This window comes from Eubalaena glacialis, chromosome 10 (genome assembly GCF_028564815.1).
Source record: "Eubalaena glacialis isolate mEubGla1 chromosome 10, mEubGla1.1.hap2.+ XY, whole genome shotgun sequence".
Lineage (NCBI taxonomy): Eukaryota > Metazoa > Chordata > Mammalia > Artiodactyla > Balaenidae > Eubalaena > Eubalaena glacialis.
The window spans coordinates 82,401,982-82,423,117 of record NC_083725.1 but is presented as its reverse complement, the minus strand read 5'-3'; the positions used below and the strand labels follow the sequence as shown (position 1 = coordinate 82,423,117).

At 34.9% G+C, this 21,136-nt stretch overlaps 1 protein-coding gene across 3 annotated transcripts in view; it reads left to right on the top strand.

The window, feature by feature from the left end:
* Positions 1 to 21,136, top strand: part of PIK3C2A (phosphatidylinositol-4-phosphate 3-kinase catalytic subunit type 2 alpha) — a 99,845-nt gene extending 78,709 nt beyond the window's left edge. For all 3 annotated transcript variants that reach the window (XM_061201507.1, XM_061201505.1, XM_061201506.1), the window contains exons 20-33: positions 1,936 to 2,040; positions 5,467 to 5,559; positions 6,828 to 6,957; positions 9,021 to 9,157; positions 10,621 to 10,790; positions 11,592 to 11,748; positions 12,429 to 12,538; positions 13,984 to 14,191; positions 15,387 to 15,511; positions 16,437 to 16,554; positions 16,647 to 16,719; positions 17,055 to 17,164; positions 17,252 to 17,377; positions 19,038 to 21,136. In XM_061201507.1, the coding sequence (XP_061057490.1) occupies positions 1,936 to 2,040; positions 5,467 to 5,559; positions 6,828 to 6,957; positions 9,021 to 9,157; positions 10,621 to 10,790; positions 11,592 to 11,748; positions 12,429 to 12,538; positions 13,984 to 14,191; positions 15,387 to 15,511; positions 16,437 to 16,554; positions 16,647 to 16,719; positions 17,055 to 17,164; positions 17,252 to 17,377; positions 19,038 to 19,220 (1,845 nt within the window). In that variant the 3' untranslated portion in view covers positions 19,221 to 21,136. The remainder of the gene's footprint in view (positions 1 to 1,935; positions 2,041 to 5,466; positions 5,560 to 6,827; positions 6,958 to 9,020; positions 9,158 to 10,620; positions 10,791 to 11,591; positions 11,749 to 12,428; positions 12,539 to 13,983; positions 14,192 to 15,386; positions 15,512 to 16,436; positions 16,555 to 16,646; positions 16,720 to 17,054; positions 17,165 to 17,251; positions 17,378 to 19,037) is intronic.

The following is a 21,136-nucleotide window of genomic DNA, read 5'->3' as shown; positions in this document are numbered from 1 at the left end:
TTGTTATTTTCCATTTTTTTAAACTATAGTCATCCCAGTGGATGTGAAGTGGTATCTCATGGTGGTTTTGATTTGCATTTCCCTAATGACTAATGATTTGGGGCACATTTTCATGTGTTTGTTGGTCATTTGTATATCTTCTTTGGAGAAATTTCTTTTCTAAGTCCTTTTTAATTGGTTTGTCTTTTTGTTGTTGAATTGTTAGAGTTCTTTATGTATTCTAGATACTAGACCCCTATCAGATGTACTGTTTGCAAATATTTTCTCCCATTCTGTGTATCATCTTTCTATTTCCTTCATAATGTCCTTTGATGCACAAATATTTTACATTTTATGGTCTAACTTATTTTTTTGTTGTTGTTGCTTGTGTTTTTACTAGTGTGTGCAAGAATTTGTTGTCAAATCGAAGGTCACAATGAGGTACACCTATGTTTTCTTCTAGGAGTTTTATAGGTTCACTCTTAAAAAGTCTTTGATCCATTTTGAGTTGTTTTTTTTTTTAATATTCTATGAGCAAAGGGTCCAACTTCATTCTTTTACATGTGGTTATCCAGTTGTTGCTGCACCATTTGCTGAAGAGACTCTTCTTTCCTATTGAATGATCTTGGCACCCTAGTTGAAAATCAGTTCACCATAGCTATATGGGTTTATTTCTGGACTCTGAATTCTATTCCATTGATCTATATGTCCCTCCTTATGCTATACTGTTTTCATTACTATAGCTTTGTAGTAGGTTTTGAAATCAGGGATTTGAGTCCTCCAACTTTTACTTTTTCAAGATTGTTTTGGCTGTTTGGAAGTCCCTTACAATTCTATGTGAATTTTAGTATCAGCCTGCCCATTTCTGCAATAAAGGCAGTTGGAGTTTTGATAAAGATTGTGTTGAATCTGTAGATCGATTTGTGAAATGTTGCAGTCTTAATAATATTAAGTCTTACAGTTCATGAACATGTGATATCTTTCCATTTATTTAGATCTTTAATTTCTTTCAGCAATGATTTTTTTTTTCTAAATTGCTTTTTTTTTTTTTTACTTTATGTTGGAGAATTCATGTAAGTACATATAGTTACACTTCATGTTTCTTAATGAGTACATGGTATTACAAGGTATCTTAGCATAAATTATGAACTATTACCTCTATGTAGGTTGTTTATACATTTTTCTTTTCCCAAACAGTTCTGTGATGAATTTTAATATACAAGTGTTTGCCCCTTTGCTAGTATTTCTTTTTTTTTTCCTTTTTTTTTAAACATCTTTATTGGAGTATAATTGCTTTACATCGTTGTGTTAGTTTCTGCTGTATAACAAAGTGAATCAGCTATACATATACATATATCCCCATATCCCCACCCTCTTGCGCCTCCCTCCCACCCTCCCTATCCCACTCCTCTAGGTGGCCACAAAGCACTGTGCTGATCTCCCTGTGCTATGCAGCTGCTTCCCACTAGTGCTAGTATTTCTTCATAGGATATTCCTACAGATGAAATAATTGAATCAAGAGCTTTGTATATTTTTAGTTATAATAGTTTATATTAGATTGCAATAACAAAACAAAACAAAACTTACCAGTATACATCTCCCTCCCCACCAGTAGATTATGAAAGTATCTGTTTCCCACCTTGTTGCCAGCACTGGATGTTATCTTAAATTTTTTGTCTGTTAGATAAAAATTGGCATCTCGTTATTGCTTAATTTCTATTTGTTAGTGAGTATTAACTAATATGTTAAATATGACCATATGTAATTCCCCCCTATGTTTATAGCCTTTGCTATAATTTTTATTTTTATAGTAAAAATTAACTCTCTTTAGCAACAACTTTTTTGACCATTTGACAATTGGGCATTTAAAAAATTGGGTCCATATCATATTTTTGTTGTCTTATAAATAGGTCTTCATTTTCATTATGTACTTACAGTATCGGTTTCTTTTCATAGGTTGTCCTCCAAAGGAGTATGGAACGAGTGCAGTCCTTTTTTCTAAGAAATAAATGCCGTCTCCCTCTCAATCCAAGTCTTGTGGCAAAAGAATTAAATATTAAGGTGACATACAATGCTTATAAGTTCATATTACATTTTCAAATAATGTGTAGGAAGGAGGCAAATGGGCAGGTATGCTTAAGGCAAATGCAGATAAAATCTGTATAGGTTGGTTATAAGTACTTATGGATGTATGTTTGTGTAAGATCCATATTTATCTCAGTATATTCTTATTTAATCACCATTCCTGAAAGAAAAAACAGTGTAAAATTGTTTACTGCCTTGAAATAAATTATTTTTTGCTATGGTGTAATAGCTGCATATGTTGTAATTGTAGTGGTAAAAGTACCCAGTCACAGGTAGGCAGTTTTTTTCCTCTCTTGTGAATGGCCAGGTGGAGTCTTCCAAGGTTTATAACACTTCTTAGAGTCATCAAAAAGTAGTTGTAATCATCCAAATTGAGTAACTATATTTTTAATTGGGCTAATAGTAATACAAATAGTGGATTTTTCTCTAACATGAGCTCAGCAAAAGCAGCCAATTAATTCATCCATTAGTGTCTGTGATTTTGAAAGTCTAGGGTACAACTATCCGTAAAGGAGTCTCAGATTTAATTTTTTTAAGTTGACGTATGGCTACTCTTCATTGAAATACTGGGTTGGCCAAAAAGTTCATTTGGTTTTTTTCCGTACGATGGCTCTAGTAGCGCTTAGTTGTCTTTAACTTCATGTGAAACAATTTTGTTAGATTGTATTGTGACAGCTGTCATATCAGCGAGCATTTAAAAAAAAACTTATCAAAATTGGTGAATTTTTGTGTAGCCATTTTAATATTGAAGATGGAAGAAAAAAAGCAACATTTTCGGCATATTATGCTTTATTATTTCAAGAAAGGTAAAAATGCAACTGAAATGCAAAAAGAGGTTTATGTGGTGTATGGAGAAGGTGCTGTGACTGATAGAACGTGTCAAAAGTGGTTTGCAAAGTTCCGTGCTAGAGATTCTCGCTGGATGATGCTCCATGGTCGGGTAGACCAGTTGAAGTCAATAGCGATCAAATCAAGACATTAATTGAGAACAATCAACATTATACCATGTGGGAGATAGCCGACATACTCAAAATATCCAAATCAAGCGTTGAAAATCATTTGCACCAGCCTGGTTATGTTCATCGCTTTGATGTTTGGGTTCCACCTAAGTTAAGCGAAAAAAATCTTCTTTTTTTTAATAGATGCATTTATTTATTTACTTATTTTTGGCTGCATTGGGTCTTCGTTGCCGCACGTGGGCTTTCTCTAGTTGCGGTGAGCAGGGGCTGCTCTTCGTTGTGGTGCGCAGGCTTCTCGTTGCAGTGGCTTCTCTTGTTGCGGAGCACAGGCTCTAGGCACGCGGGCTTCAGTAGTTGTGGCACACGGGCTCAGTAGTTGTGGCTTGTGGGCTCTAGAGCACAGGCTCAGTAGTTGTGGCGCACGGGCTTAGTTGCTCCGCAGCATGTGGGATCTTCCTGGACCAGGGTTTGAACCTGTGTTCCCTGCATTGGCAGGCAGATTCTTAATCACTGTGCCACCAGAGAAGTCCGAAAAAAATCCCTGACTGTATTTCTGCGTGCAATTCTCTGCTTAAACGTAATGAAAATGTTCCATTTTTTTTTTCTGACAAAAAAATCATTTATAACCTCACCATGCACGTAAAATGACTGGATACACTTTGGTTTATACGCTTTCAGGCTTTTTCTAGTTACATGAACTATGTTTGTATAAAAATAAGCCCTTACTATATGAACTATTTTGTAACTTACTTTTTAAAAAATTTAATTTAATTAATTAATTTACTTTTATGCAGTAGGTTCTTATTAGTTATCTGTTTTATACATATTAGTGTATATATGTCAATCCCAATTTCCCAATTTGTTTTTTTAAAACAAATTGTGACAGGAGATGAAAAGTGGATACTGTACAATAATGTGGAATGGAAGAGATTGTGGGGCAAGCAAAATGAACCACCACAAACCACACCAAGGGCCAGTCTTCATCCAAAGAAGGTGATGTTGTATATATGGTGGAATTGGAAGGGAGTCCTCTATTATGAGCTCCTTCTGGAAAACCAAACCATTAATTCCAACAAGTACTACTCCCAATTAGACCAACTGAAAGTGGTACTTGATGAAAAGCATCCGGAATTAGTCAACAGAAAATGCATAATCTTCCATCAGGATAATGCAACACCGCATGTTTCTTTGATGACCAGGCAAAAACTGTTACAGCTTGGCTGGGAAGTTCTGATTCATCCGCCATATTCACCAGACATTGCACCTTCGGATTTCCATTTATTTCAGTCTTTACAAAATTCTCTGAGTGGAAAAAATTTCAATTCCCTGGAAGGCTGTAAAAGGCACCTGGGGGCTTCCCTGGTGGCACAGTGGTTTAGAATCCACCTGCCAATACAGGGTACACAGGTTCGAACCCTGGTCTGGGAAGATCCCACATGCCACGGAGCAACTAAGCCCGTGTGCTACAACTATTGAAGCCGGTGCCTAGAGCCTGTGCTCCGCAACAAGAGAAGCCACCGCAATGAGAAGCCCGCGCACCGCAATGAAGAGTAGCCCCCACTCACCGCAAGTAGAGAAAGCCTGCGCACAGCAACGAAGACCCAACGCAGCCAAAAATAAAATAAATAAAATAAATAAATTTATGTTAAAAAAATATTGTATATAAAAAAAGGCACCTGGAACAGTTCTTTGCTCAAGAAGATAAAAAGTTTTGGGAAGATGGAATTATATAGTTGCCTGAAAAATGGCAGAAGGTAGTGGAACAAAATGGTGAATGTGTTGTTCAAAAAGTTCTTGGTGAAAATGAAAAATGTGTCTTTTATCTTTACTTAAAAACCGAAGGAACTTTTTGGCCAACTCAATATAAGAGTGCACTGGAGGTGGGGTGGGGGGGGTTACATTTACCCCTTGGATTTTGTTTGTTGTTTCCTTTAAATTGCTCTCGCTCTCTTAAATTAGTTTTTTAGCCAGTTTAATTTTAATATTAGACTTGATCTTTGCTAATGAAATTGTTCAATTTAGTGTCACTATTTGATCCCATGGCTAATTATTAATTTTACTAGTACCATGAATAGAAGTAGAGATCTCATTCCAGATCATACTGATTTAGAGGAAAGATAAGCATATACAAAATTTTGTGCTTTGTTGAAGGATTATAACACTTTTAAAGTGTCATAATATTTCAAACTTTTAATGTTTTTTGTCTCAAGTTTTTAAGGTATTGCTTCTCTGCTTAGACAATGTGTTATGTTTAAGTTTCAAAAAGTATCTTTATATACCTCTTATCTGCCGGATAATCTAAGAAGCAGTTCACCTGCGTTATTTCATTTGCCCTAATTCAAAGGAAAAAGTGAAAGGAGAAATGCCTTGGACAAAAAAAAAAATTTTTTTAAGTTTTTATTTCAGTGTTATCATTCTAATGCTTAACATATTGTATTTGTAGTCATGTTCCTTCTTCAGTTCTAATGCTGTGCCCCTGAAAGTCACAATGGTGAATGCTGATCCAATGGGGGAAGAAATTAACGTCATGTTTAAGGTGAGCAGAGTAAGGTATTTTGTTTTTTGGTAATTAAAAAATTCTTTTCTCAAATTCCTTTTTCAAAATTGCAACAGTAATTTTGTTTATTTAGAATTTAATTAAATTGAATAACTATGTGAAAAATTATTACTGAGATAAACTGTTCCCAAATGGATTTGGTAATAAATGCAACTCTGGGCTAGAGCTGCTGTATATGGCCATGCTAGTTAAGTGTTAGTACATCATAGCTCTAGGTAATGCCTTTCACCTGGAGGTGAAATGGTATGCCCTGGAGAAGTGCAGGGCAATATTGCAAAACTATGAGAGGGGCACTCTTTTTGGAAACGTATAACTTACCTGTGGGAAGCAGCAGGAGTAGAGTACTTTAGAGTAATCTATTACCAAAGTTTTGTGTGTTGTGATCACAATTAGTATTATTTTTAAGAAAGAATGGAGAGTTTTAGTTAATTCAGTGAGTTCGTTTAGTGGAGGTTCATCAAGGTAGCTTCTCTTGAACCACCTTTGATATGTATATAGCAAGTTCCCATATACTCAGATCTGGTTTTAGATTCCATTTTATTGTGTTGATGTATTTGCCTTTTCCTAGAACAGTATCATCTGTTTGAATACAGTAATTTTATATGTTGTAATATTTGTTAAGGCAAATCACCTCTTTTTTTCCATAATTTTCTTGGCCAGTCTCAAAAATGTGTTCATCATTATGTTTTAAACTTATTTTAACCAATTTAAAAAGAAAATGAAAACTTGATGTGATCCAGTTAGAATTCATTTGGGGAGAGCTAACTTTTTTTTAAGTAAACTTTTAATTTGAGATCATTGTAGATTGAAGTTTGCAGTTCACTGTAGTTCATTTTAAGAAATTGCACAGAAATCCTGTATACCCTTTACTCAGTTTCCCCCAATGGTAACATCTTGCAAAACTGTTCTACAATATTGCAGTTAGGATGTTGACATTGATACAGTCAAGATATGAAATATTTCGATCAACACAAAGATCTTCCATATTGCCCTTTTAAAAAATTGAACATAATTCACATACCATAAAACCTAACCTTTTAAAGTGTACAGATCAGGAAACTGAGACATGAAGAGGTTAAGTAACTTTCTCTAGAATGCTGCAGAAGAATAAAAATGTGGTTCTGTTCATCTTATTCTTTACACTTTTCACTATTCCCTCCTCCCCACACCCCCCCCCCTTTTATTATATGTAATCTATTAAGTCTTTTGGAAATGTACAAGTTTCATTTTGTTTCCTTGATTTCAAGGTTGGTGAAGATCTTCGGCAAGATATGTTAGCTTTACAAATGATAAAGATTATGGACAAGATCTGGCTTAAAGAAGGACTAGATCTGAGGATGGTAATTTTCAAATGTCTCTCAACTGGCAGAGATCGAGGTAAATATGTTAGCTATGTCTTATTTTTTTTCCTTGAATTTAGCTCAGAGTGTACCTGCTCTAAGGGTCCTGGTGCTGGTACACTATGATCTCAGCCTTATCACTTTCCTTTTGTAGGTAAGGATGTGCAGACTTTATCTTGTCAAAATGAAATCAGGTCAGGGACTTCCCTGGTGGTGCAGTGGTTAAGATTCCAGGCTTCCACTGCAGGGGGCATAGGATACATGCCTCGTCGGGGAAGTTCCGCGTGCCGCGCGGTATGGCCAAAAAAAGGGAAATCAAGTCAGTTTAAGAATTCTTGCTGGTTTTATATAGTAACTCAATGAGTAGCCCTAATAAATGCTTGCATGACAATAAGTTTTATAAGATGGAAGTCACTTTATCAAGCAAGATTCCTCATTCATCAACAAGAGCCTACCATTTCACTGGATTAGTTTTTCTGTCACTATTCTTATTTCATATAGTTGAACTCTTCTTTCTTCTTATGGAATTCTATGTAACTTTGTAGGCAGTCAACTCCCTCTTTTTTTTATGTTGTTTCTAATGGCTGAGTGCTTATTTTGTGATTTGCCCTGTGCTAAAGCTTTTCACTCGTGTTATCTCACTGTGTCCTTATTTTTCAAATGAAAAATCACATTCACATCCTCTGTGAAGTTTTTAACAAGCACCTTAGTCTATAGTAATCCTCCCTTCTCCAGACTCAGCAGTTGTCTTTAATACTTACCAGACATTGCATCTTCTCTGCTGGATTGATTTTAAGTTCCCTCAGGGGATAGTAGTACTTTGTATATTTATGAACGTTTATCCACTGTTTTGTACACAGTAATTTCTACATGTGTATGTTTGATAATGAAATTAGAAATTTGTATGTATATTAAAAATTTGATTAAACATACTCATAGAATCAAGATGCAGGTATTCATTGAAAAAGGATGTCACTGTGAACTATAAACCAGATAATGTAACCAAAACAACATAAAGGATCCAAATGAGTTCACTCTGCCATGTGTGACCAGTCTACTAGGATTACAGCCTGACCGTGCATGCTTTCTTTTGGGATAGCCTGGAGGACTTGGCCTTCTTGGTTATTTCCAGTCCTTTCTTCAAAGCAGGTCTCTGTGTCTGTATCTCTTATTTTGATAACAGTGCATCTCCTTGATTTGTTAAAATATATAAAACTAATTTTTAAAATATATAAAAAATATACGCACATAGTAAAATATCCATATAGCATGTAATAGAATAAATTGGAATGTAAAACTTAGTTTTCTCCCACACCTTCTAGGCAGCCTGCTCCCAAAATATAACTGCTTACATAGCTTTCTGAGACTATTTTTTTATTCTTGTTTAAAAAATTTTTGGCCACACCACACGGCACATGGGATCTTAGTTCCCCAACCAGCGATTGAACCCGTACCCCCTGCAGTGGAAATGCAGAGTCCTAACCACTGGACCGCCAGGGAATTCCCTTTCTGAGACTATTTTGTATATATTCCAACATGCATAATACTTTCTTTTAAACAAAAGGTACAGTTCTCTATGTGGATTTTGTCTTTAAAAACATATTTTTGAGATTTTTCTACATAAGCACAGCATTTACATTTCAGTAAGGAAGACAACCATGTACTTGAGACTCAAACATATCACAAAGACAATCTTCATCTGTTCTTCCCTTTGAAAGGGCTTAATGTACTCTGAAACACTCTTATATTGCCCAAGTACATGACTAGAGAAAGTTTTTTGTGCAAAATGGGACAGCATATATCTTGTAAGTAACTTTATTAGTGAGGTCAGTATTATCTAGTTTGCAATTAAAATTGTTATTTGTGTGGGTAGCACATGGATGTACAGATATAAAGTCTGAAATAGTCAAATTCAGTTTTATATCTTGGGTACTTCTGAAAATAAAAAATAATTTTGATTTCTCACATTTTCTAGCATGGGCTGCCAGAGTTGATTTTTTTTAAAATGATGATTGTTAGCTGGTATCTTATGTCAAACATCAAAAGCTGTAAATTTGGGGGGGAGACATTTTCACATATCTTAATGTTTTGTTGCTAAAGGCATGGTGGAGCTAGTTCCTGCTTCAGATACCCTCAGGAAAATCCAAGTGGAATATGGTGTGACTGGATCCTTTAAAGATAAACCACTTGCAGAGTGGCTGAGGAAATACAATCCCTCTGAAGAGGAATATGAAAAGGTGATTAGCTAGTCTCTGTATTCTAAATTACTGTCAAAAATGTGTTACATAGGTCTTAAGTGCTTTCATTTCCCAGCTCTGGTGACTAGTCATTTAGTTTAAGTTGCGAAAACAGTATTTTTCTAAGTTTTAATGAGATCCTAGTTTATGTCAAATCATTAATGTATCGTATTTACAGATAGATACGTACAAATGCTATCTGTTGACCTATGAAAGTAAAGTAGAGGAATTTTGTTCTTTGTTGGTCTTTTACACTATTTAAGAGCTGTCTCTTTTCTTAATTCTTTGTGGTTTGGGGAAAGAAGCTAATATTTGTTTACAGTAATATTGGCTCTGTGATTCTGAATAAGTTATTTGACCCAAAATAATTGTCAAGTAACATACTTTGAATGGCTTTCATGCACTTGGCTCTTCTGTGTGCTTTGCTAAGTAAGAGGGAGTATAACATAGTGGAATCTCATTGCCTGGGTTTGAATCTTGGCTCTGCCACTTAACAATGATGTGATCTTGGGCAAATAATCTCTGTTTTTGTTTCTCTCATACGTAAAATAGCAGTAATAATAGTATTTACATCATTGTTTTGTTGTGGCATTTTAAATGAGTTTAATATGTACATACCCACACACATATACTCTGGTGTGTGTGTAGAGAGAGACTAGTGCAATGCCTGGTTTTGTGATAAGTGCTGTGTAGACATATGCTGTTATCGTCATCATCATCATCACCACTAAAGATTTCTAGGGGGTTATGGAATAAAATTAATCACATGGACCTGTAGAGCCATATGACTGTTCCGTTCAGAAATGTAGTATCTAGAGAATAAACTAAATGCATGTGCTTTAGTATTTGCTTTACAAATACTCATTGTATGCAACTTGTATCCTTCTGTGTGATATTATATTATTAATTTAATCCCTAGGACAGGCAGGACTAAAGTGAAAGAAGGTCTTCCAGCTTTGAGAAACTTGCAGATGACACATAAGGAGTCACTAAATGGACAACAAGACACATTCATTATATTATTGGATGTTTAAAGATATAAGCTTACTTGCTTTACACATGCCATTCCTACAAGCCAAAAAAGGGGGAAAAAATATTCCTTTATTTAGATTAATCTTTGTCCCAATGTTACCACTTGTGGTAAGCAGCAGAGCCTGTGAAGAGCAGGGTTCCACAAACATGATGCTTAAAAGACGTTCAAAGGCAGAGTGTACCCTAAGTAGGGACTGACAGGATCTCTACCTGTTGAAAGACAAAAGCTAGAGAGAAGGGGCAATAACCACCTTTAGAAGGGTGTTTGCTTTTGAAAAACTGGCTTCTGCTACCATAACCCAGTTTACAAGCTATTGAGAAAGTGGTTTATAATAGTGTTTTCAACGAGTGATAAATTACTTTAATCTTTGTTACCCTGCCTCCTTTAAAAATAATCTTTTTCCTAAGATAATTTTGTATCTTTATTATAGGCTTCTGAGAATTTTATCTATTCTTGTGCTGGATGCTGTGTAGCCACCTATGTTTTAGGTATCTGTGATCGACACAATGACAATATAATGCTTCGAAGCACAGGACACATGTTTCACATTGACTTTGGAAAGTTTTTGGGCCACGCACAGATGTTTGGTAGCTTCAAAAGGTACTAATATTGTTATTATTGCTAAAGAAAATAGAGGCACTTCCTATTTCACAAGTTAATGTCCCCAACTATTACATATAAAATAAGCTACAAGGATATACTTGTACACATATAAAATAAGCTACAAGGATATACAACACAGGGAATATAGCCAGTTTTATAACTATAAATGGAGTATAATCTTTAAAAATTGTGAATCACTATATTATACATGAAACATATAATATTGTATATCAACTACAATTTTAAAAAATCAACTTCAAAAAAAACCAAGTTAATGCCCCAAACTTTGCTTTTTTTCTTGCTGTTCTTTGCCTTGTAGCTCCCTTTGAGTGTAACTAGGGTTGAAAAAGGCTCTAAAAGATGACTTTACCATGTAGCAGAAAGAATGAGTATGTGTGTGTAACCTTTGAAATGAGTTAAGGTGTATTTTATTTTATCTAGTTAGTGGTACCTATTAGAAATGTTCCCATTTATGTAATGGCAACGAGTACAAATTTTTTCTCTACATTTGTTTGTAACTAATATTTGATCTCTTTTTGGCTGTGGGTGGATTGATAAATATCACCTTGGAAATATCATATATAAATTCTACCTAAATAATGAGATTATATGATGGCTTTCCTGGGGAAATGTGAATTTTTAAGAATTATGCAAGTTCAGAACTGCCTGATACTAAGTTACCCACTTAGAGACTGCTATGGCTCAGATAGCTTTAGTTCAATAGCCATGTAATAGCAATAGCACTTATTTGAATATCTTCTGTAAATAATATTTTGTATGTACTTTCTTTTTAAATAGGGATCGGGCTCCTTTTGTGCTGACCTCTGATATGGCGTATGTCATTAATGGGGGTGAAAAGCCCACCATTCGTTTCCAGTTGTTTGTGGACCTCTGCTGTCAAGCCTACAACTTGATAAGAAAGCAAACAAACCTCTTTCTTAACCTTCTTTCACTGGTAACTCTGTTCTTCACAAGCATTTAATTTTATATTAATGCTTCTGTGTTTCAGTATCTAAAAATAGATATTTTGTGATTTTTGGAATATAATTTATTGTAGTTTCAAGTGTCATATTATTACCGAAATATTTTAAAATTGCTGCCATGTGAAATATGCCAGGCACCATTTATATAAAATAAAAAAATAAGTCACTAGAGTGGGTACCCTGGGGATGAGCAGTAATAGTAACTGGAAGGGACCCTGAGAGTATCATCTGGGATGCTGGTAAATGTTTTATGTCTTAATCTGGATGTGTTCAAATTTTGGACATTCATTAAGCTGTGCTTTTAAGATTTCGGTGCTTTTCTGGTTGTATATTAAGTAAAAACAAACCAAAAAAAACCCCTATGATTATTGTGACTGAAATTGATGTAGAAACAGAGGACTACACAAAAGACCTGGATTTCACAGCGTTTATTCCATAAACTGGCTATGACTTGCAACAATTGATCTCCTTGGCCAAGATTTTTCTTATTTATGAGAGAATCACTTAGTCCCTAAAACACTAACAAACTCTTCAAAACTGTGATTGTTTTGGTTTGTTTGCTTTATTTCTGATTACTTGGCCAGCTTTTAGGGAGGGGTGAGGAACAGACTTTTAAAAATTTTAACTCACAAACCTTTTATCCTTTCGAAAGATGATTCCTTCAGGGTTACCAGAACTTACAAGTATTCAAGATTTGAAATATGTTAGAGATGCACTTCAACCCCAAACTACAGATGCAGAAGCTACAATTTTCTTTACTAGGTAAGGTATATTTAAGTATATTAGAGAAGGCACACACTGTTTAACCTTGATTTGTTTTCCTTAGTTTAAACAAATGCTATATATCAAAATTCTGATTTATAGGAAAAAACTGTGATTCACAGTACTAGCAAATAGGTTTATCAAAAGTTTATTTACTGAATAAATGTGAAGCATCGGCAGTAGCACTTCAAAAAATACATTTATTTCAGGAATTCCCTGGGAGTCCAGTGGTTAGGACTCGGCGCTTTCACCACGGTGGCCTGGGTTCAATCCCTGGTTGGGGAACTAAGATCCAGCAAGCCGTGTGGCGTGGCCAAAAAAAAAAAGAAATTTACTTCTCTCAAAATATGATCTCAAGTTTTATTTAGTATATGATTTCAATTCTAAACATCCCATTTATGAATCATTTCTGCAAAACATATTTTCTACAGTATCACATACAAGGTTTTTTTCTAAAATGATATCTCTACTAATGTATTTTTCAGGATTCTGCCATAACAATTTTCATGGATACCATAAGTGCTTAAAACAGTGAACTCTGGGACACTGCTGTAGTAAATTGTTGTTATATGATGTAGTACTTGAAACACATGTACCAATGAGTGGCATTTGAACTTGTGATTATTACTTTAGAAGCAGATCTTCCTGGCAAATATGTTCTAAAGGTCTGGTGACCAGGTTGGTCACAGACTAGTGGTACCACCTCATTAAATGCCACAGCAGGGAGGAGCATGTGAGCTCATATTCTTTTCTTTCCTTTTTCTCTTGCCTTCTTCCTCTCAGTGGAGAAGAGGTAGAAAACACTGGACTGGACTTCCCTAGTCTCAAGAGTCTGGGCTGAATTGAATTGAAGGAAGCTGACTTTTATATAGCCTTCCAAACTAATCCTGATAATTTAGGTATTGATGAGTTTTGTTTTGTTTTTCGAGATTTGTTGGCTCCCCTGGGCAAAACTATAAAGCAGGCATGTAAGTATTAGTCGGCTTGACCTGCCATAACAATACGCCATAAACAAGGTGGCTTAAACAAAGGAAATTAGTCTTCTCATCGCTCTGGAGGCTGGGACGTCCAAGATCAAGGTGCCAGCCTATTTGCTTCCTGGTGAGGGTTCAAGCTTGAAGATGAAGGAGGGAGGAGAAGAAAAAGGAGGAAGAAAGTCATTCTTATAAGGACACTAACTCCATAAAGGCCCTGTGGGGTTGGGGCTTTAACATTTGAATTTTGGGGGACACAAACATTCAGTCCCATAGCAAGGCAAAAACCTTTGTGTGAGGTTCCCTGACCTTTACTTTTTGACTCTCTTTTTGATTCTCACTCCTTGACAAGTGAGAATCTACTCAATATTTTTAAATGAAGAAAAGTGTTTTTCATCTTTTATTGTTAAAATAATTGAGAATGTTTTCTTATGAACTTTAATGTTAACACATTGTCTGATTATCTCGTAGGCTGATTGAATCAAGTTTGGGAAGCATTGCCACAAAGTTTAACTTCTTCATTCACAACCTTGCTCAGTTGCGTTTTTCTGGTCTTCCTTCCAATGATGAGCCCATCCTTTCATTTTCACCCAAAACATACTCCTTTAGACAAGATGGTCGAATCAAAGAAGTCTCTGTTTTCACTTTCCATAAGAAGTACAACCCAGATAAACATTATGTAAGTTTGGTTCTGTATCTGTAGAGACTCATGCGTGCATTATTTTTGTCCTTTCCTACTTCCTTCACTGACTCTGCTAAAGTTCAAGCATTTGTTCTTTTCATACTTATTTCTTCCATGGATGGTCCAAAAATTAGTAAGTATACTTGGAGCATCCCTAATTGTTTTTTGGTGTTTATTTCTTTGTAAATTTGCTCCAGAATCATGAAGGACAAATGATACTCTTCTTTTCAGAGACAAGACTGAAAGGGTGGTGCTATTTTGCTTTTCTCCTTCCTTATCTTCAATTTGTTTTTAATTTCAAAGGTAAACCTTGCTCAGTGTAACAAACTCAACCAATATAGAAGCATGTAAAGTAAAAATCTAAGTTCTCATTCCACTCTCCAGGGATGATTATAAAACATGCACATAAAGTTGGGTTTTTGAACAAAAACAGGATCTTTAGTGTGCTTCCCCCCCCCAGTAGTATAGCATTATCATCTTTTTTGCTGTGATTTTTGTGCTAATATTTTTGTTGGATAACTTTATAGCACCGTCAGCCTTTAAATTTTTGACAAATTGATAGATTTTAAAAGTGACTTCACTATTTTCATTTTTACCTATTCTTAGTAAATTTTTATATGTTTACTGAGTATTTTAGGATACGATTTAACTGAATAGTCCATTCTTTTCCCCCAATGATTTATAATGCCACCTTTAAATATAGTAAGTTTATATCCCTGAATTTATTTCTGGTCTTCTGCAGATATATCTGACTCTCTGTGCACCAGCATTTTACTCTTTAAAGTACTTTATATTGATAGTTTAAATATCCAGTAAGACAGGTTTTCCCCCATCTCCCAGTCACCCTAAGTTTTGCCTTCTCATTTGCTCTCCTAAATGAATTAACTTGCTAATATTTTCACTGAAAATGCACTACACTTATAAATTTGGAAGGACATTTATATTTAACCCTAGAAATAGAATGACTTTCACATTCCAGTTCTTATTTATTTAGATAATAGTTAAGGTTACTCTTAGAATGTAGTTAGATATGCTATAAATACCTTGACTTTTATATTTGCTGTTTCCTATTGGTGACATATATATTGCAAAGTGAAAAGCACTTGGTACATATAATGGTCAAGCTGAAAATTTTCTATCAAGAAAGGTTATATTATAAATCTAATGTGTTAGGGGTGTGATTTCTTTTCAGATTTACGTAGTCCGAATTTTGAGGGAAGGACAGCTTGAGCCATCATTTGTGTTCCGGACATTTGACGAGTTTCAGGAACTTCACAATAAGCTCAGTATTATTTTTCCACTTTGGAAGTTACCAGGGTATGTTCTCATCCTTGTACATTAATCTTGTTTTATAGGAAACAATTTCTTTATTACCAAGTATAGGTCAAAAGCTTTGTGTTAAGTTAGTGTAAGATACTGTACTATGCACCGTGTGCAGCTAATTTTCCTTTGTATTACAAGAGCCTGACACAGTACTAGACATAAACAAGGAACTAAGTTTTTCTTGAATGAATGATTAAGATCTTAAACTTAAAATATGGGATTTTCTAGCTTTCTAAATCACTGCAGGAATAATCTATTATGGCCATATTGAGCTCTTCTGAAAAACAATAAACTGAGGCACTGATCACTAATCAAAATGTTAGTGTTTAGTTTTGTATTTGATACCCTTTGGAAACCTTCAATTTTTAAGGTAGCTAATGACCAGTAGATGTCCTGTGTTGAATTGCTCCCATTCTTCTCAAGACTAGATTTCGAAAATAAGGAGGCAGCAAAGTGGGTATCAGAGTTTATTTCCATGTGCAGTCTCATTTTTCCACTGCCACCAAAATAAGCAGAGTTATAAAGCAAGATGAACTTGATTTGAGCCCTATGGCATTTGTGGATTTTACTGGTATCAATAATAGCTATGGCTGATTGAATAATGATTATTTTGGAGGATAAGATCTGCAAATTTGTGAATGATTAATCTTGAGTAGGAATAAGTAGGAAATAAGTAATAAATATGCATATTAGCAAAGCAATGTACGTTTTGTACCAAGGTCATAAAAGGATAATATATACTTGAACTGTTTCATCTCTAGTACTTGGAAAAGAAATCCAAAAATTACTTTATAGTGAATTAAGACTCCACTTTGTATTTAAGTGTATAAAAGAATATTTCTAAATATTATACTTGATTCTATAAATACTCCCAGATGAAATAATTTAAATTCCACTCCTTTTTGTTTTTCTTTTGTAGCTTTCCTAATAGGATGGTTCTAGGGAGAACACACATAAAAGATGTAGCAGCCAAAAGAAAAATTGAGTTAAACAGTTATTTACAGAGTTTGATGAGTGCTTCAACAGATGTAGCAGAGGTGACTATCCTAACTGAAAAATAATAACATACTTTTTTCTGTGCTGCATAATATTTAAATTAATGAGTCTTTTTTTTCCTCTTCCACCTTAGTGTGATCTTGTTTGTACCTTTTTCCACCCTTTACTTCGTGATGAGAAAGCTGAAGGAGTAGCTAGGTCTGCCGGTGAGAATATTTTTCTCTTTATTGATAATTCATGACTTCCCTATGACCTGCAAGTCTGTAACTTCTCGATGGATGTGGTAGAGTGACAGTGGGGTTACTATCTGTAAACAGTGAGAATGAGAGGAGGTTATTCTTTCTAAGCCAGTCGATTTCTGGATAAACATAATTTTCCTAATGGTGTGTGATTACTAAAGAAGTGTGTATCAATGGCCTACCAGGTTCTTACCTTTTTTTCTCCAACATGTGATGGTCCTGGAATTAGAGCAAAAACTTTTGTTGCAGCTTGAACCACTGCAAGCAACATAAAATAAAGATGAACATATTTATATTTTCAGATGCAGGTTCCTTCAGTCCTACTCCAGGCCAAATAGGAGGAGCAGTGAAATTATCTGTCTCTTACCGAAATGGCACTCTTTTCATCATGGTGATGCACATCAAAGATCTTGTGAGTGATTACAAATAATGATGATTGTAGAGGAAACCTATACCTTGGTAGGAAACATTACTGTTAAGGGAATGCTTTTCTTTATAGGTTACTGAAGATGGGGCTGACCCAAATCCATATGTCAAGACTTACCTACTTCCAGATACCCACAAAACATCCAAACGTAAAACCAAAATTTCACGAAAAACTAGGAATCCGACATTCAATGAAATGGTAAGTTAAAATCATTTCTAAAAATTTCCTAGATTTGTTTTGAGATTTTTAATTTTAAACACTTAAAATTTTTTAGCTATCAGTAGCTGAACTATTTATTGTACTAGTAAGGCAAACCACTAGCAGTCCAATGGTATTTAACAAAATGATGCAGAATTGAACCTTTGATCACAGATCCTTAGGCTTTAAAAAGATCTTAGGGGCCATTATTCAACTACCCTTCTAGTGCTTAAACCCTTTCAAAAAGTGGATGTCTAATCTGTGCTGAAATACTTCCAGGCCATCCAGTTTGTTTTGGGCAGCTCCAACTCTTAGATCATTTTCTTTACTGAGCTGAAATCTTCACTCCCTCTAGTTTGCACCTGTGTCTCAGTTGTACCTCTTGGAACCACACAGAAATGCTCTGTTCTTCCTCCTACATGGCAGCCCTTGAGATAACTTTAGTTCAAATGCCCTTCCTCTTTATTCTGTTGAAACATCTTCAGGACCTTTACCTTGGTTTGATAGGAGGTAGTTTCAAAATCATCCTCCTTCTAATTTGTCTTAGTCTGTCAACAATCCTCGTAAAATAGAGTGACCTGAACTGAAAGCAGTAAGCGAAACATCAGCTGGACAGTGGGGAGCAGAACTGTGACTTTGCTGAGCCCCTCATGGTCAGCTTATGAATTTACTAATCTATTAAAACGCGCTGACCCTTAGTCAACTACTGGTTTCGGATAATAACCACATTATTTGTGTACATTAACATTATATCCACACAAAAATGTCTGGATAGAGATTTGGAAGCAAATAATTCTGAAGTTTCATCAAGGTTATAAATTTATTAAAACCACAGAATACCCTTTCAGCCCTTTTTAAAAGCATATGAAATGTTTGGAGAAGACCAATTGGTATTATTCTCAAAAAGTAGTATTGGCTTTTCTTCTAGTTAGTGTTATACTTTCAAGAAACTGAAATGTGGTCATTTTTTTAGTTCTTTTAGTCAAACAGTGAGAACTAGATTAAGGAGATGTTGCTCAGAAGTTATGGTGAGGCTTTCTTGAAAAGAAAAAAAATGTGTTGCATGCGGTGTTTGAAAGAGAATAACCTTACAACACTCCAGATTTGCTATAAACTACATTTGTAGTTGGTGATTTTGCACTGAATTATGGATAATCAGAAATTATCACTTCATGGTATATAAAATCCAACAGAATAAAGACAACAAAAGGAAATTTTAATCCCTCACTTTTTGTAAAATAGTTACAATTACACTATCCCAACTTGCTTCCTTCTACTCTTTTTCTTCCATTCTCTTCCTTCCATTTCTCTTTTAAAGGTGATCTATTAAATTATCTTAAGGCAGGCTGCCGTGTAATTTCCCTTCCCCATACCTCCATTTCAGAAAAACCATGTTTTTAGTTTTTAGCTAATAATAATTTTCTGCTTTGTGCATTCCTGTCAGACACTCAGAGGAATGATAATACAATCCAAGACTCCTGAAATACAAAATGTGCATCTAAAGTATGAGACATATTCTACCATATGTGTCATAATCAATGTCATTAGTTGTAGTCACTCTTTGACTAATAATCTCACTTATGTTTTTACGTAAAATAATCCTAGAAACCAGACAAATAAATAATTTGTAATCTGCTGTTTCTTTTTGCCTTTGCTATAGCTTGTGTACAGTGGATATAGCAAAGAAACCCTAAGACAGAGAGAACTTCAGCTAAGTGTACTCAGTGCAGAATCTCTGCGGGAGAATTTTTTCTTGGGTGGAATAACCCTGCCTTTGAAAGATTTCAACTTGAGCAAAGAGACAGTTAAGTGGTATCAGCTGACTGCAGCAACCTATTTGTAAGCTAGTGAATTTCTGAGCTTTGGAAGCAAGAATAGTTATAAACATGTGCAGACACACGTGAACTTTGTATAATATTTTTATACTGGACAGAAATTATAAAGTAAATGTACTTGCTGCATTTCAACACATCTGTTGGACCAACAGTTACTTAACTTTTATGAATTTGTTGACTCCATTGCTGTTTTAAAGTCATTGTATAGAATGCTGTAAATCCTAAACTTAATATATAATAAGTCCTGAAAAAGACTTTGAGTTGGTGAAGGAGTTAATCCTTTCTTGAGTAATTCAGAGTAATAGCTTTAGTGTGGTCTGATAGTATTGTCAGTTCAACCATCTATTTTGCATTGTTTCTTACACAGACGTAGCATGTTTGTTTTCCTGTTTTGCACCTTTTACAGCCTTTACCACTGTGTATGTTCACAAACACCAAAGGAGAGGAAAGGTGCAGGATGTTACCATAAAATGCAGCTGCTATTCACAGGGCTGAAAAGCAAAGCACAAATAATAAATAGTCATGTTAAGAACTACTACGTAGTTTATAGAAGTAGGGGAAAATAACATTGCTTTTTATTATTCATGTCTTTAAAACCTTTTTCAGAATAAGTGCCAATCACTGAAGTTGTAAATAATGGTGCCTTAACTTCATATGCTTCTCTGGCACTTCATTCTGAGTTTTTTCCTGACTTAATAGTAAGTAGTTTTCACTCCCTTTTTACTAAAGACAAGAAATTATGTAAATTTACTAATGCTTTTCCCACAGATAGATCATTTTCTGTACTTCAGATGTGTGACTTATTAGTTATTTAAACATCAGCCATTTGTTTTATGTTTTCGTTGCCCACTAACTGAATGAGATTCATCAACGTAGATGTACACTATATTCCATCATTCCATTATAATCCTACATTTATTCCCAGGAGGGTGAACTGAAGTTTGGTAATTTTACCTCCATATATCTATACTCCACTCCCTCATTAAACGAGAGAAAATATTCCCTCAAGTGTCCATTCCTGTTCAGTAGAAGAACTCCACGAGTAGGGCAGACTCTTCACAAGAGGCCCAGGACAAGAACTCTAGGGTCCAGAGTAAATTTTAGTGTAGACCTTTATGGCACAGTTTGTCTTGTACACTGTCTTACTTACCTTTGTAAACATTTTACATTTGCATGAATTACTTTCCTTAATATAATGAGATTTAGAATGATAAGGGACACGATTGAAATCATTCTATAGTAACCATTAAGAACAGGGTTCACTTTTATTAGTTATTCAACTTCACACAATTTTGTGTTTAGTTTGGATAAATAGGTATATATAATATTAATTCTCATGGCTAGAATAGGAATTTACTTTTAAGTGGTAAGAGACTGTAGCAATTTAGTTGCTGTGAGATAACTGACAAAACATTCAATGAAAAATACCAAGAAAGGAAGGATAATCTCCGATTCAGTTGCCCAGAACAGAATTTTTATAAACTGTGCAAATGTTTAATGTAAATGGTGATACCTGCAGAGCAGACAAAGAAGAGTTGAGAATGTATCAGTGGGACAGGTTAAAAAACTTGAAATTTTTGGTGCCTAACACTAATGGTCCACTTGTAGGAAACCCCGTATGATATACGAATGTCTTTTTTTATATTAAAATGTGTTGTCTATTTAATAAGTTAATTAAAAGGCAGATCAAAACACCGCTGTTTGCTTTTTCCACATACAGTTAACATTTCCTTAAAGTGTGTAAGTAGCTTTGCAAATGTGAAGAAGTACTAGATATTTTCACTTGTTTTTAAGACCTAATTCCATTCCATGAATTGTCACTTAGCCACTGTAAAAAAAAAAAAAAAAAGAAAGAAAAAAAAGTACTGTCTTGGTAAAAGGTCACTGTTACTTGGACTCAGTGTATACTGCCTGTTTGCAATCT